The sequence below is a fragment of the Neoarius graeffei genome, chromosome 8 (assembly GCF_027579695.1).
Source record: "Neoarius graeffei isolate fNeoGra1 chromosome 8, fNeoGra1.pri, whole genome shotgun sequence".
In the NCBI taxonomy this organism is placed as follows: domain Eukaryota; kingdom Metazoa; phylum Chordata; class Actinopteri; order Siluriformes; family Ariidae; genus Neoarius; species Neoarius graeffei.
This window is the reverse complement of record NC_083576.1, coordinates 7,653,737-7,668,146: the sequence shown is the minus strand read 5'-3', so window position 1 is coordinate 7,668,146 and position 14,410 is coordinate 7,653,737. Positions and strand designations below refer to the sequence as shown.

Sequence of the window (14,410 nt, the reverse complement as noted above, 5' to 3'; positions counted from 1 at the left end):
TCCTCTTGCTGCACTGGGAGATGGTCAAACTGATCACATGTCACTTTGTGCCAAAGGTTTATGATGTGAAACTCTGACATCACAGAATTTTCCACATATGGTCTCAACTACCAAGTGAGCAGCAGAAGAAACCTGTGAGCTTGACTGAATTCAGCATTTCAAAACTGACTTTAACAATAGCAGGAAATGAGGTGGATGAGAATTTTTGAAAATGTGTTTGTGTGTGTGTGTATTTAGAAAATTACAAGCATAAATCAGAAAATGTTGAGACAGTATGTTGAAATTGAAATTAAATTTCAAAATCGAACTTTTTTTTAACTGAGATATCAAGGCATTGTTGTTAAACCATGGACATTCAAAATTGTTGATGCAGAGTCATGTTCCACATGAGCACATGCTCTGTTAGATACACCTTCCAGGTCTATCTGCATGCAATGCACATGGAGATGTACATGTATGTTTGCTTATAGGGATACCAATACACATTTGAATACAAATATAATGACATATTATAATATATAAAATCCAGAGTAAAAGAGTCTGGGTGCTAAACTGGCCTGTCTGTAGTGCTGACCTGTCTCCCCTTGACCACATTTAGTGCATTATGAAGAACAAAATATGACAAAGGAGACCCTGAACTGTTGAGTAACTGAAACTTTATATCAGGCAAGAATGGGAGAATATTTCACTTCCAAAACTACAACAATTGAGCCTCCAGTTCCACTCTCTCGGCCTGATTATCTCTGCTCATGGTCTATCCAAACACTGCTATATTGATGACTGTGGCAGCGGGGGTGTGGCCAAGCAGCAGTCTGTAAATGGAGGGCGGTGTCGGGGAAGGTAAGAGGCTAAGTCATTCCACCTGCTGTCAATTAATGTGTGTGTGTGGTTGTTACAGGGATGGAGCATAAAAGGAGAGAGAGAGAACAGAGAAAAGGAGCTCTCTCCCCGACCACAACGCATGTGTGAGTGAAGATGAAAAGCAGCAAAGTAACAGAAAATAAAGTGTGTGAGAACTTCAACTCTTGCCTGCAGTGCTTCTGTGCTCCACCTGCATCAGGAAGTGCTACAATGGTGCTGAAACCCAGGAGCACAGAAGGGAACCACCCCATGGAGTCCCCGCCATTCGAAGAGCTCATCCTTGCCCTCGCTACCGCCCAGCAGAACCAGCATCAAGCACTGATCATCCTCCAAAAGAAGCAGGAGCAACGCTTTGAAGCCTTGAAGCTGGCCCAGCAAAAAGATCACCAGGCATTCCTGCACCTGCTTGCATCAGCAGGGGCATCGACCCCGCTGCCACCACCCTCATGAAGATGGGCCAGCAGGACGATCCAGAAGCATTCCTCACTCTCTTTGAGCCAGCAGCCGAGGCATGGGGGTGGCTGCTGGAGCAGTGCGTAGTGCGCCTCCTCCCGCTCCTGACTGGCGAGGCGCAGCTCGCAGCACAGCAGCTCCCTGCTGACAGCTGGCTGGTCTATGCTGTCCTAAGGAAAGCCATCCTGCAGCGGCTCAGCTGCTCCCCAGAGCAACATCACTTGTGCTTCCACATGCTGGCACTGGAGGAGGCTGGCCAGCTGTTTGCATTCAGCCAGCAACTCTGGGACGCCTGCCGGCAGTGGCTGAGGGCAGAAACCGCGATGCAGAAGAGATCATCGATCTGGTGGCACTGGAGCAGTTTGTTTCTCGACTTCCAGATGGAATGGTGGAATGAGTCCAGTGTCATCACCTGGCGTCGGTGGATCGAGCCATCGAGCTGGCGGAGGACCATCTGGAGGCAGCTCTGACGGCAGGCAGACGAGCCGTCTCCCCTCGCTTCTCTTCTCTCTCTCTCTCTTTTCTCCCCCATCTCTTGTCCCTCTTTCCACCCTGTTCCCCTGCCACAGAGGCGGCGGCTGGCTTCTCCGCAGCCAGCCCATCATACCCATATCCTCCCCTCTCCCTCTCCTGTGTCTGTGCTGTCTCCCCCTCAGGTGAGTGACACCCATAACACCAGTGCAGAGAGAAAGCCTGGGCCGGCATGCTGGCATGGCGGGGAATCAGAACATCTCCAGGCTCAGAGCTCCGCAAGGGAGGTGGGTGCTGTAATCCGGATCCCCGATGCACCAGAAACTTCCCCCGATCGGGCCGGAGCATATCGCATACCAGTGAGTATTCAAGGGGATACATATCACGCTGTGGTGGATTCCAGTTGTAATCAGACCTCAATTCACCAATGCCTGGTGCACGGTGAGGCATTGGGGGGAGCACAAGTGGTGAAAGTGTTGTGTGTGCACGGGGGTGTTCACCATTACCCTCTAGTGTCTGTCCATATTCTTTTCCAGGGCCAAAAACATAGAGTAAAGGCGGCGGTTAGTCCTCATGTCACCCACTCGTTGATTTTGGGTACTGATTGGCCAGGGTTAAAAAAAACTAATGAAATATTTAACACATTGTGGGTCCTGCATTAGTAGGTCACAGGATGATCCTGGTGTGGCATTGGCTGGAGAAGCTGTCACAGAGCTGTCTACGTCAACACCGCATCAGAGCGGGGAGCAGCCCACTCCTCCTCCCTCTCTTGAGGATTCCCTTGGGGATTTCCTGTTAGAGCAGTCGCGAGATGAGACTCTGTGGCATGCGTTTGACCAAGTGAGAGTAATTGATGGTCAAACTCTTCAGCCAAGTGCGGCACCGACCTTCCCGTATTTTGCTATTATTAAAGATAGATTTTACCGAGTGATGCAGGACACTCAAACTAATGAACAAGTAACCCAGTTGTGAATCCCAAAGAGCCATAGGGAACTCATATTCCATGCAGCTCACTTTAATCCCATGGCTGGACACTTGAGGCAAGATAAAACACTAGCCAGAATAATGGCCTGGTTCTATTGGCCAGGGATTAGTGGGGATGTCTGTCGGTGGTGTGCGGCATGCCGCGAATGCCAATTAGTAAATCACGCGGCCTCTCCAAAAGCACCTTTGCGCCCTCTTCCTCTAATCAAGACCCCGTTTGAGCAAATTGGAATGGATCTCGTCGGGCCATTAGATTGGTCAGCACGGGAATATCACTTTATTTTAGTTCTAGTGGACTATGCAACGCGATATCCAGAAGCAGTGCCTATCTGCAATATCTCAGCATGCAGTATTGCAGAAGTGCTCTTTCACTTTATCTCCCGGGTCGGGATTCCGAAAGAAATCCTGACAGACCAAGGCACTATGTTTATGTCACACACACTGCGCGAGCTGTACAGGTTACTGGGGATTAAGTCTATCCGCACCAGTGTCTATCACCCACAAATGGATGGCTTAGTAGAGCGATTTAACCAAACACTCAAAAACATAATCTGGAAATTTGTAAGTGAAGATGAGCGTAATTGGGATAAGTGGCTCGAGCCCCTGTTATTCACAGTACGAGAGGTCCCACAAGCCTCCATGGGGTTTTCTCCCTTTGAATTATTATATGGGCATAAGCCGCGTTCTGGGCATTCTGGACGTGCTACGGGAAAATTGGGAGATGGGACCTTCACCGAGTAAAAATGAAATCCAGTATTAGAAACTCCACACCCTCACGCATCTAACCCAGGAGAATTTGCAGCAGGCACAAGAACATCAAAGCCAGCTGTATGACAGGGGCACGCTGGAAAACAAATTGCTCGTATTATTGCCCACGTCCAGTTCTAAATTAGTCGCCAAGTGGCAAGGGCCCTTTCAGGTCACACGGCGAGTCGGGGATGTTGACTATGAGGTGAAGTGAACGGATAAGGGTGGGGCACTACAAATCTACCACCTCAACCTTTTCAAACGCTGGAATGAGGGGGTCCCCATGGCGTTGGCATCGGTAGTCCCAGAGAAGGCGGAGCTGGGGCCAGAGGTAAAAAAGATAACATCTCAGACCACTCCGGTCCCTGGTAGAGACCACCTCTCACCAGCCCAACTCACGGAGGTAGCCAAGTTGCAGAAGGAATTTTCTGATGTCTTCTCGCCCCTTCCTGGTTGTACCCACCTCATAGAACACCACATCAAAACGACCCCGGGGTGGTAGTGCATAGCCGCCCTTACCAATTGCCCAAACACTAAAAAAAGATGGTTCGGGATGAACTCAAGGCCATGCTCGAAATGGGCATAATCGAGGAGTCCCACAGTGACTGGAGCAGCTCAGTGGTCCTGGTTCCCAAGACCGACGGGTCGGTCCGATTCTGTGTGGACTATAGAAAGGTCAACGCAGTGTCTAAATTTGACATATACCCAATGCCTCGCATAGATGAGTTGCTTGATCGATTAGGTGCTGCTTGCTTTTATTCGAAACTGGATCTAACAAAGGGATATGGGCAGATCCCCTTGACTTCTCTATCCCAAGAAAAAAACAGCCTTTTCCACACTGTTTGGATTACACCAATTTGTCATGCTCCCTTTTGGGTTATTTGGGGCACCTGCTACGTTCCAGTGGCTTATGGACAGGGTCCTCTGCCCTCACACTGCCTACACGGCCGCCTGTCTAGATGACATTATAATTTACGGTAATGATTGGCCACGGCACCTGGAACACCTGAGGGCCATTCTAAAGTCGTTGATGTGAGCGGGCCTCATAACTAACCCAGAAAAGTGGAAGTATGGTATATGGGGTTCCACTTGGGCCATGGGCAGGTGCGTCCCCAAATTAACAAGACTGCAGTGATTGTGGTCTGCCCGAGGCCCAAGACCAGAAAGGAGGTGAGACAGTTCTTGGGGCTGGCCAGTTATTATCATAGGTTTATACCTAATTATTCTGATGTCACCAGCCCGTGAACCCATCTCACTAAGAAGGGGGCTCCAGCTCCGGTCCAGTGGATGGAGCAGTGCCAACAGGCCTTCTCTGAGGTAAAAGCTGCACTGTATGGGGGGGCCACTTTTATACTCCCCTGACTTCTCTCTCCCCTTTATTTTGCAGACTGATGCATCAGACAGAGGGCTGGGGGCCCTTTAGTCCCAGGAGGTGGAGGGCGAGGAGCACCCCATGCTGTACATCAGCCAGAAACTCTTGATGCATGAAAGCAGGTACAGTACAATCAAGAAGGAGTGTCTCGCCATCAAGTGGGTGGCCCTCGCCCTTTGATACTACCTGATGGCACGCCCTTTCACTCTCTGTTCGGACCACGTGCCCCTTCAGTGGCTCCACAGCATGAAGGATTGGTATGCTGGTAAGCACACCCATTGGTATCTCGCCCTCCAGCCATTTAAGTTCAAGGTGACCCACAGGCCGGGGGCACAGATGGTGGTGGCGGAGTTCCTGTTCCATCAGGGGGTAGAGTCAGCTTCAGGCCAGACGGCTCCCCGGCCTGAGTTGGGCAGTGGGGGTATGTGCCAGCAGGAGCGTGGCCAAGCAGCAGTCTGTGAATGGAGGGTGGGGTCGGGGAAGGTACATGGCTAAGTCATTCCACCTGCTGTCAATTAATATGTGTGTGTGTGTGTGTGTGTGTGTGTGTGTGTGTGTGTGGTTGTTACAGGGATGGAGCATAAAAGGAGAGAGAGAGCAGAGAAAAGGAGCTCTCTCCCCTAACCACAACACATGTGTGAGTGAGTGTGTGTGTGTGTGTGTGTGTGTGTGTGTGAGTGAAGCTGAAAAGCAGCAAAGTAACAGAAAATAAAGTGTGTGAGAACTTCAACTCTTGCCTGCCATGCTTCTGTGCTCCACCCACATCAGGAAGTGCTACAATGACAATGACTTGTTTCTTTCTTTCTTTCTTTTCTTCCTTCTGACACACAGGCCTCAGCTCGCATCTCTGCTTGTCTGCATGACATCCAGAGCTGGATGGCCAACCTGCACCTGAAGCTCATGTCAGGCAAGACAGAAGTGATCTATATTCCTGCTCCATTCTCTCCACCCCTAGACTTTATCATCTCTCTGGGGGATATCTCTATGTCACCCTCACACAGCACAAAGAACCTAGGGGAGGGGTTTGACAACAAACTATCCTCCTCAGCAAACATTTGCTACAGTGACCTGGATATGTAGATTCTTCCCTTACAACATTCAAAGTGCCCTCCTCTTTCTTACTACCTACTCTACTCAGCTCCTGGTCCAAGCACTGATCCTCTCCAGCTTGGACCACTGCAACTCCATCCTCGTCAGCCTCCCAGCATCTGCTATCAGACCCCTGCAGCTCATAAAGAATGCTGCAGCCCGCCTGGTCTACAACCTCCCTTGTTCTTCCCATGGCTAACCCTCTGCTCGCTGCTCTTCACTGGCTGCCTGTTGCAGCTCTTATCAAATTGAAAAGGTTGGTGCTTGCTTACCAGACAGTCATGGGGTCAGGTCCAGAATACCTTCAGAGACTGATCCAACCGTACATGCCAGTTAGAGCCATACATTCTACTACTACTGGTTGCCTGGCCCCTGCTCCTCTCTGCACCTGCCCAGCCCACTCAAGACTACTGTCTGTCCTGGTTCCCCATTGTTGGAATGACCTTCCAATTAAGATCTGACTCCCTGACCACCTTCAAGCACAAACTAAAGACCCATCTCTTCAGGCTGCACCTCTTCCCTGCTTCCCTGTCCACTGTGTAATCATGTAGCTGTCTCAGCTGTCTTGACCAACCCAGGCCGTGGAGCATGATGACTTCATGATAGTTTTATTTTTCTCTATTTAGCTGTACTTTGTCAGCTCATTTGTATGGTTAGCATGTTCTCCTTGGCTGCTTGCTGCTTGCTGTGACTTCAGCAGAATATTATGCTAGGTGTTATTCTGTCAATTGGTCATTTGGTATGAGAACTTTCTTGTCTAGAAGTTCAGCACTTCTTGTACATGACTTTTGCACTGGTTGTACATCACTCTGGATATGAGTGTCTGCTAAATGCCTATAATGTAATGTAATGTAATGGTCTCCTCAGTTCCCAAATATTTACAGCATTTTGTTAAGAGTAGAGGCGATGCATCACAGTGGTGAATGTCAGTTTGTGAACGGAGGGCAACATCATGGAAGGTGAGTGGCCAAGTCATTACACCTGTTGTCAGTTAATGTGTGTGTGTGGGTGTGTTTGTTGCAGTAATGGTGGAACATAGAAAAAGAGGAATAGAGCAGAGAGAAGGGAGCTCCCCAGACCAGAACACGACTGTGTGTGTGTGTGTGTGTGTGTGTGTGTGTGTGTGTGCGTGCGCATCTGCGTTCATGTGTGTGTACTCAAGTGACCAAGTGAAGCTGAAAAGCCTCTTTCAAAGTGTGTGTGAATATCAGCTCCTGCCTGCTGTGCTCCTGTTCTCCACCCACATCAGGGAAGTGTTACAGTGGCACCGGAACCCAGGAGTACAGAAGAGAACCACCCAATGGAGTCCTTGCCATTCAAAGATCTCATCCATGCCCTCTCTACCACTCAGCAGAACCAGCATCAAGCACTGATAGCCCTCCAGAATGACTAAGAACAACGCATTGAAGCCTTGATGCTGGCCCAGCAGGAAGATCACCAGGCATTCTGGCACCTGCTTGCATTGGCGGGGTCCTCGACCTCCACCGCAGAGGACCCTCCCCACATCAACCTCATGGAGAAGGGTCCACACGACAATCTGGAAGCCTTCCTAGCACTCTTTGAGCAAGTGGCTGAAGCATGGGGGTGGCCAGTCGAGCAGCGCGCAGTGTGCCAACTTCCACTATTGACTGGCGAGGCACAGCTCGCCACACAGCACCTCTCTGCTGAAAGCTGGCTCATATACATTGACTTGAAGAGAGCCATCCTGCAGCATGTTGGCTGCTCCCCAGAACAACATTGTCAGTGCTTCTGGACACTGAAATTGGAGGAGGTTGGCCGGCCGTTCGCATTTGGCCAACAGCTCCAGGACACCTGCCGGCAGTGGCTGAGGGCAGACAACAGCGATGCTGAGAGAATCATAGACCTGGTGACACTGGAATAGTTCACTGCGTGACTTCCAGAAGGAATGGCAGAGAGGGTCCGGTGTCATTGCCTGGTGTTGCTGGAACAAGCCATCAAACTGGTGGAGGACCATCTGGTGGCGGTTCTGACAGCAGGCAGATGTGTCACCGCTTCTCTTTTTCTCTCTCCTTCCCCCTCTCTTCTTCCCTTCCCTGCCATGTTCCCCACCATAGAGGCATGGACCGGCTCCCCCCGTTACACCCGTGGTGTCCTTCTGCCTTCCCCTTCCATGTCTGTGTCTTCTCCCCGTCAGGTGAGTGAGGCCCATAACATCAGTGCAGAGGGGAAGCCTGGGCTGGTGTGCTGGCACTGCAGGGAGCCAGGACATCACCAGAGTTAATGCTCTATGATGGAGGTGGGAGCAGTGGTCCAGATCCCTGATGTGCCAGAGACCACCCCCAATCAGGCCAGAGCATATCGTGTACCAGTAAGCATGCAAGGGGATACATATCATGCACTTGTGGATTCCAGCTGTAATCCACCAATACACCAAAGCCCAGTGCAAGGTGAGGCGTTGGGGAGAGTGCAAGTGGTGAAGGTTTTGTGTGTGCACAGGGATGTTCACAACTACTCATTAGTGTCCATCCACATTGTATTTCAGGGAGAAAAGCATAGAATAAAGACCACGGTTAATCCTTGTGTCACCCACTCGCTGATTCTGGGGACTGATTGGCTGGGGTTCAAAGGATTAATGGAACACATAGTAGGAGGTGGGTCCTGCAATAGTACGTCACGGGGAGATCCCAGTGTGGCATTCACTGGGGAAGCTGACACAGAGCCGTCTATGTCAGCACTGTGTCAGGGCGATACAAGGAGTGAGGAGCAGCTTGCCCCTCCTCCCTCTCTCAGGGATTCCCTCAAGGATTTCCCATTAGAGCAGTTGTGAGATGAGACTCTGTCATGCGCTTGACCAAGTGAGAGTAATTGATGGTCAAACTCTCCAGCCAAATGTGACACCCTTCTTCCCATATTTTGCTATTATTAAGGATAAGCTGTATCTCGTAACGCAGGACACTCAGACCAGTGAACAGATAACCCAGTTTTTAATCCCAAAGAACCATAGGGAATTCGTGTTCCATGTGGCTCACTTTAACTCCATGGCCGGACACTTAGGGCAGGATAAAACACTAGCCCAAGTTATGGCCTGTTCTATTGGCCAGGGGTTAGTGGGGGTGTTTGTTGGGGGTGTGTGGCGTGCCACGAATGCCAATTCGTAAATCCTGTGGCCACTCCAAAAGCGCTTTTGCGCCCTCTCCCTGTAATTGAGACCCCCTTTGAGAGAATTGGTATGGAGCTTGTTGGGCCATTAGATTGGTCAACATGGGGATATCATTTTATTTTACTTCTGGAGGACTATGCAATGCAATATCCAGAAGCGGTGTCTCTCTGCAATATCTCAGCACAGTATTGTGGAAGCACACTTCCGTGTTATCTCCCAGGACAGGATTCCGATGGGAATCCTGACAGACCAAGGCACTTCATTTATGTCACGTACACTGCACAAACTGTATGGGTTATTAGGAATTAAGTCTATCTGCACCAGTGTCTATCACCCACAAACGGATGGCTTTGTGTAACGATTCAATCAGACACTCAAAAACTTAATTTGGAAATTTGTAAGGGAAGAAGCACATAGTTGGTATAAATGGTTCAAGCCCCTGTTATTTGCAGTATGAGAGGTCCTGCAAGCCTCCATGGGATTTTCACGATTTGAGTTATTACATAGGCATAAGCCATGTGGCATTTTAGACTCGCTACAAGAAAATTGGGAGGAGGGACCTTTACTGAGAAAAAATGAAATTCATTATGTTCTCGTACTGCACACAAAACTGCACACACTCACACACTTAACCCAGGAGAATTTACGGCAGACACAAGAACGTCAAGCCTGGCTGTATGACAGGGGCATGCGCCTTAGAGAGTTTACATCAGGAAACAAGATACTCGTATTATTGCCCACATCAAGCTCCAAATTAATTGCCAAGTGGCAAGGGCCCTTCGAGGTCACATCTGGCCATCAAATGGGTGGTCCTCACCATCCGATACTGCCTGCTGGGGTGCCCTTTCACCCTCTGTTTGGACCACATTCCCCTTCAGTGGCTCCACCACATGAAGGATGCCAATGCACAGATCATGCATTGGTATCTCGCCCTCCAGCCAATAAAATTTGAGGTGGTCCACAGGCCAGGGGTGGAGATGGTGGTGGCGGACGTCCTGTTCGATGGGGTGGAGCCCAATGCAAGCCGGATGGCTCTCTGGCCTGAGTCACGTGGATGGGGTATGTGACAGTGGGGGTGTGGCCAAGCGTCAGTTTGTGAATGGAGGGCGGGGTCAAGGAAGGTGAGTGGCTAAGTCATTACACCTGTTGCCAATTAATGTGTGCAGGTGGGTGTGTTTGTTGCAGTGATGGAGGAACATAGAAAAGGAGGGACAGAGCAGAGGGAGGGGAGCTCCCTGGACCAGAAAATGACTGTGTGTGTGTGTGTGTGTGTGTGTGTGTGTGTGTCCTAGAGTGAGCAAATGAAGCTGAAAAGCCTCAATAAACGTGTGTGTGAAAATCACCTCCCACCTACTGTGCTTAAAAAACATTCAAATCTCTTCTGGAATTTCTTTTGATTGCAACATAGTGTCCTGCTTTTTGATACTTTTAGTCAACTTTATATTTTTGGAAATGTTCAATTTAATTGATATGTAGGTTCAACAGCACTGGCCTAGGTGTGTGGTGTAACTGAACCCAGTTATTAATTAAATTTGGTTGATTTGGAAACATGGGGGAGGGGTTGAATAAGTCCTTTCCTTTGGGTGGCACGGTGGTGTAGTGGTTAGCACGGTTGCCTCACAGCAAGAAGGTTCTGGGTTCAAACCCAGTGGCCGGTGAGGGCCTTTCTGTGTGGAGTTTGCATGTTCTCCCCATGTCTGTGTGGGTTTCCTCCAGGTGCTCTGGTTTCCACCACAATCCAAAGACATGCAGGTTAGGTTAATATGGGACGGCCTTGGGCTGAGGTGCCCTTGAGTGAGGCACCTAACTCCCATCTGCTCCCTGGGTGCTGTTAGCATGGCTGCCCACTGCTCTGGGTATGTGTGTGTGTTCATTGCTCATGTGCGTGTGTGTTCAGTGCTTCAGATGGTTTAAATGCAGAGAGGAAACTTCACAAGTGTGTGATGAATAAAGTTGTGCTTTCTTTCTTTGGGAAATGCAATCATTCAAAAATGTATTTTGTGTTTGTTCAGGTTGCATATGCTTTCTTTGAAGATTTGTTTTGGAAATATGAAACAGTTAAGTGTGACAATTACACACAAACAGAAGAAAGGGGGAAAAATGCTTTCTCATGTCACTCTGAGACAGAATCAGTGTTTTAGTGATTTTGAAACTTCTTGATCATTCAGTTTTCAGTCAACCGGTAAATTCAGTCTGAACAATCATTAATCATCAACAAAAACATATATCTACAGTCAAAATGAAAACTTATAACAGAATTAATGACATTGAATGAGATCAGAGATCAAATCTAAGTTACAGAATAATGTTGTACATCAGTATATATAATATCTCGAGGTTGTTGTTTCTTTCCTCTTCCTCTTTTGGCTCTCCTCTCACTGAAATGTAAGGCAGCGTAATTCAGCTCCACAGTGTCACAGTCCTGGAGGGATATGAGATTATTAGACTTTTAATACAAAAATTTTACACTAACTGCTTGTCTGTTTACAGCATCATGTATGTATTCACATATCCTGAATATTTACCTGATTGAGGGTCTTGTCTGTCATAGAACCGTGTTTTAATCTCACTGTAGAGAAGAAAATGCAACACCAGTTTATCGCTGCTAGATAACAGGAACTAACTTGTTTTGTGGATGTTCCACAGCATTAAATGTAACTATAATTAATGAATAAAAAGTAAGACGTTTTTAATTAATTAAAAATGTAGTTGTTACAAATTACTGCAGTATAAGATGAATAAAACACTTCAGGACATGATATTAGTGGGAAAACATTGGAGTGGTAAAGATCAGGCAGCTGGCCGGGGGCACAGAAACTCCAGACACAGAGAAGAGACCTACAGTAACACCTAGCTTTTCTTGCACCAACTGTGGGACAACCTTTAACCCCAAACTGACCTAAGTGCATTCCATAGTTCCATAGTCTGCACAGACGAAAGGAGGCTGATGATGGTAACAGGAACTCCACTTCGTACCAGATCTGTACATTTAATAAACTGGAACGTGGTGTACAGTATATATTGGCAATTTGTTGGAGATAACTATATAATAACTAATAAACTGGTAACTCATTGTATATAATGGAAATAGTATATCTTTCTTTTTAGAATTATACAATAACTTTTAATAAGAGCCATAATGCAGATTTACCTCTGTTTCTTCCTTTACAGGTTATGATAAAGATCAAAGCAAAGATCACAACCACACACACTCCCAAAGCTCCAGCGAGACAGATCACTACAGGATCCATGACAGATCTCTCTGCTACACAGGAAATATCACAGGATTAAATAGTGGCCCATTATTTACTTCTATGCTAAACAAACTCATTTCTTCAAATAATTAAAAATGAAAGAGAATAATAGTTTGAGATGTAGGCTTTAGTAAAAAACGAAATATCTGGAATGAAACAACATTGTGCTAAATCTTATCGGACGGTCCGATACAAGTACATAGTCAGATATTAGATAGAAAAATAATTACTATACACTCTGGCATATCACTAAAACATGACATGTGTTCTTACCCAACTGTACTCGAGTCCCGTTCCCAAAAATGATCTTCCCACACACGGCCACAGCGCAGTAGTAAGTTCCAGTATCACTGATGCTGAGGATGTTCTTGGAGAAGTCGTACACACAGGTGTGTGTAGAAGAGCCGCTCTCACACTGACGGCTGCTGTTGTGATGAGTGTAAATGATTTGAGGATGGGATTGTGGTGAAGCAGCTCTGAACCAGAGCACTTGGTGTTCTGCTGCTCTGCTCTCAGAGAGAACCGAGCACTGCAGAGTCACTGACGCTCCTGCAGGAACCGAGTCCAACACGCCGCTCTGGATCACTGACACTTTTATATCTCCATCACCTGTTCAATGTGATAGAGATAGGGTGATATGGACAGTTCATATTTAGACGTTTATAATAAATATATTCCATAAATGAGACTCGAGAGAGCTGGGGCGTAATGTTTATGTTACATTTTATTAATTACAGCAATCAAACATAAGTTTTTCCATACATATTTTTTGTTTTCATACAAATTGGATTATGTCAATGCATCAACATACAATTTCTCACCTACAAATATTGCTTTATACTGCAACTTTTAATTAACTGGAAGTTTCCTATCTCTAATAAAATAGACTAAATGCACTGATCAGATCCATTTCGGCATTAGAAATTTTGTGTTTTGCTGTAAAGTACCTGTATATAATAATTTCATTCAAGATTTTTTTTTCATAGATACAGTAGTACCGAAGCATTTAATTCAAACAATCAAAATAACCCCCATAACCATTATGGATTACATGTTAAAAATAATGACATTTTGATTTTTTTTTTAAATTCAAATAATTAAGATAAAATAACAAGATAGCAATTGGAAATGAGATAGAATTGAAATAGATTATTATGTCAAAAGTGAGCACTTGACAACTTGAGAATCAGTGATTCCATTTGTTAATCATCAAGTTCATTTTTAAGGAAAGGAAACATTAAACTACTTACAAATGTATTAAAGTGACTACTTACCTTTCACTGATAAAAATGTTCCATTTCCAAACATTGTTAAAAAATCTCTCAGTCCACAGTAATACATGGCTTCATCTGATTTTTCCACGTTTGCTATTTTTAAATGGAATCTCGTTTCTTCTTTCTCGATGCTGAATCTTGGTGACTTGAACTCATCTTCAAAATTGGGTTGGTGATGAACTGTGACAATTACACGAGGCTCCTGTCCTACTTTTTGCTTGTACCAAACAATTACTCTGGTGTCATGTTCTAGCAGTTTAAAGCAGTGTAGAGTCACGTTATCACCAACATCAGCAGTGAACATTGAGTTTGGCTGACTGATATCATTTGTCTGTGCAGAATCTGCTGTTAGGAATTAAAGAACAAACTTTATTCTTCTTTAAATACACAGAGATTATAAGTATTGCACTCAGTGCCTTTGATTAGAAACAATCAAAACCACTGACACTTACCAATTTTATAAAAAAGCACTATTATAATCCACATCATCATCAGCACCTTCAGTGTGAGCTCTGTGTACAGCATGTCTCCTCTTGCTCCACTGTCAGATGGTCAAACTGAGCACATCTCACTTTGTGCCAGAGATTTATGGTGTGAAACTCTGACATCACAGAATGTTCCACATATGGTCTTGACGAATGAGCTAGCAGCAGAAGAACCCTGGGCGTGACCTCGACTGAATTCAACTCTTCAAAACTGGCATAAAAAAAGCAGGAAATGAGGTGGATGACAATTTTTGAAATGGTGTTTGTGTTTTAGTCTGTTGAGAATATTACAAACCCAA

The 14,410-nt window shown here is 46.5% G+C and overlaps 1 protein-coding gene across 1 annotated transcript; it reads right to left on the bottom strand.

Annotated features, from left to right (window-relative positions):
* Nucleotides 1–11,375: 11,375 nt before the first annotated feature.
* LOC132890001 (uncharacterized) lies at nt 11,376–14,161 on the bottom strand. Its single transcript, XM_060926804.1, has 6 exons — nt 14,079–14,161; nt 13,627–13,971; nt 12,626–12,961; nt 12,250–12,360; nt 11,624–11,667; nt 11,376–11,520 (listed from the first exon to the last, which is right to left on the bottom strand). The coding sequence occupies exons 1-6, from the start codon at nt 14,149–14,151 to the stop codon at nt 11,389–11,391; spliced, it is 1,041 nt and encodes a 346-aa protein (XP_060782787.1). The 5' UTR covers nt 14,152–14,161; the 3' UTR covers nt 11,376–11,388.
* Between the last annotated feature and the right edge of the window lie 249 nt (nt 14,162–14,410).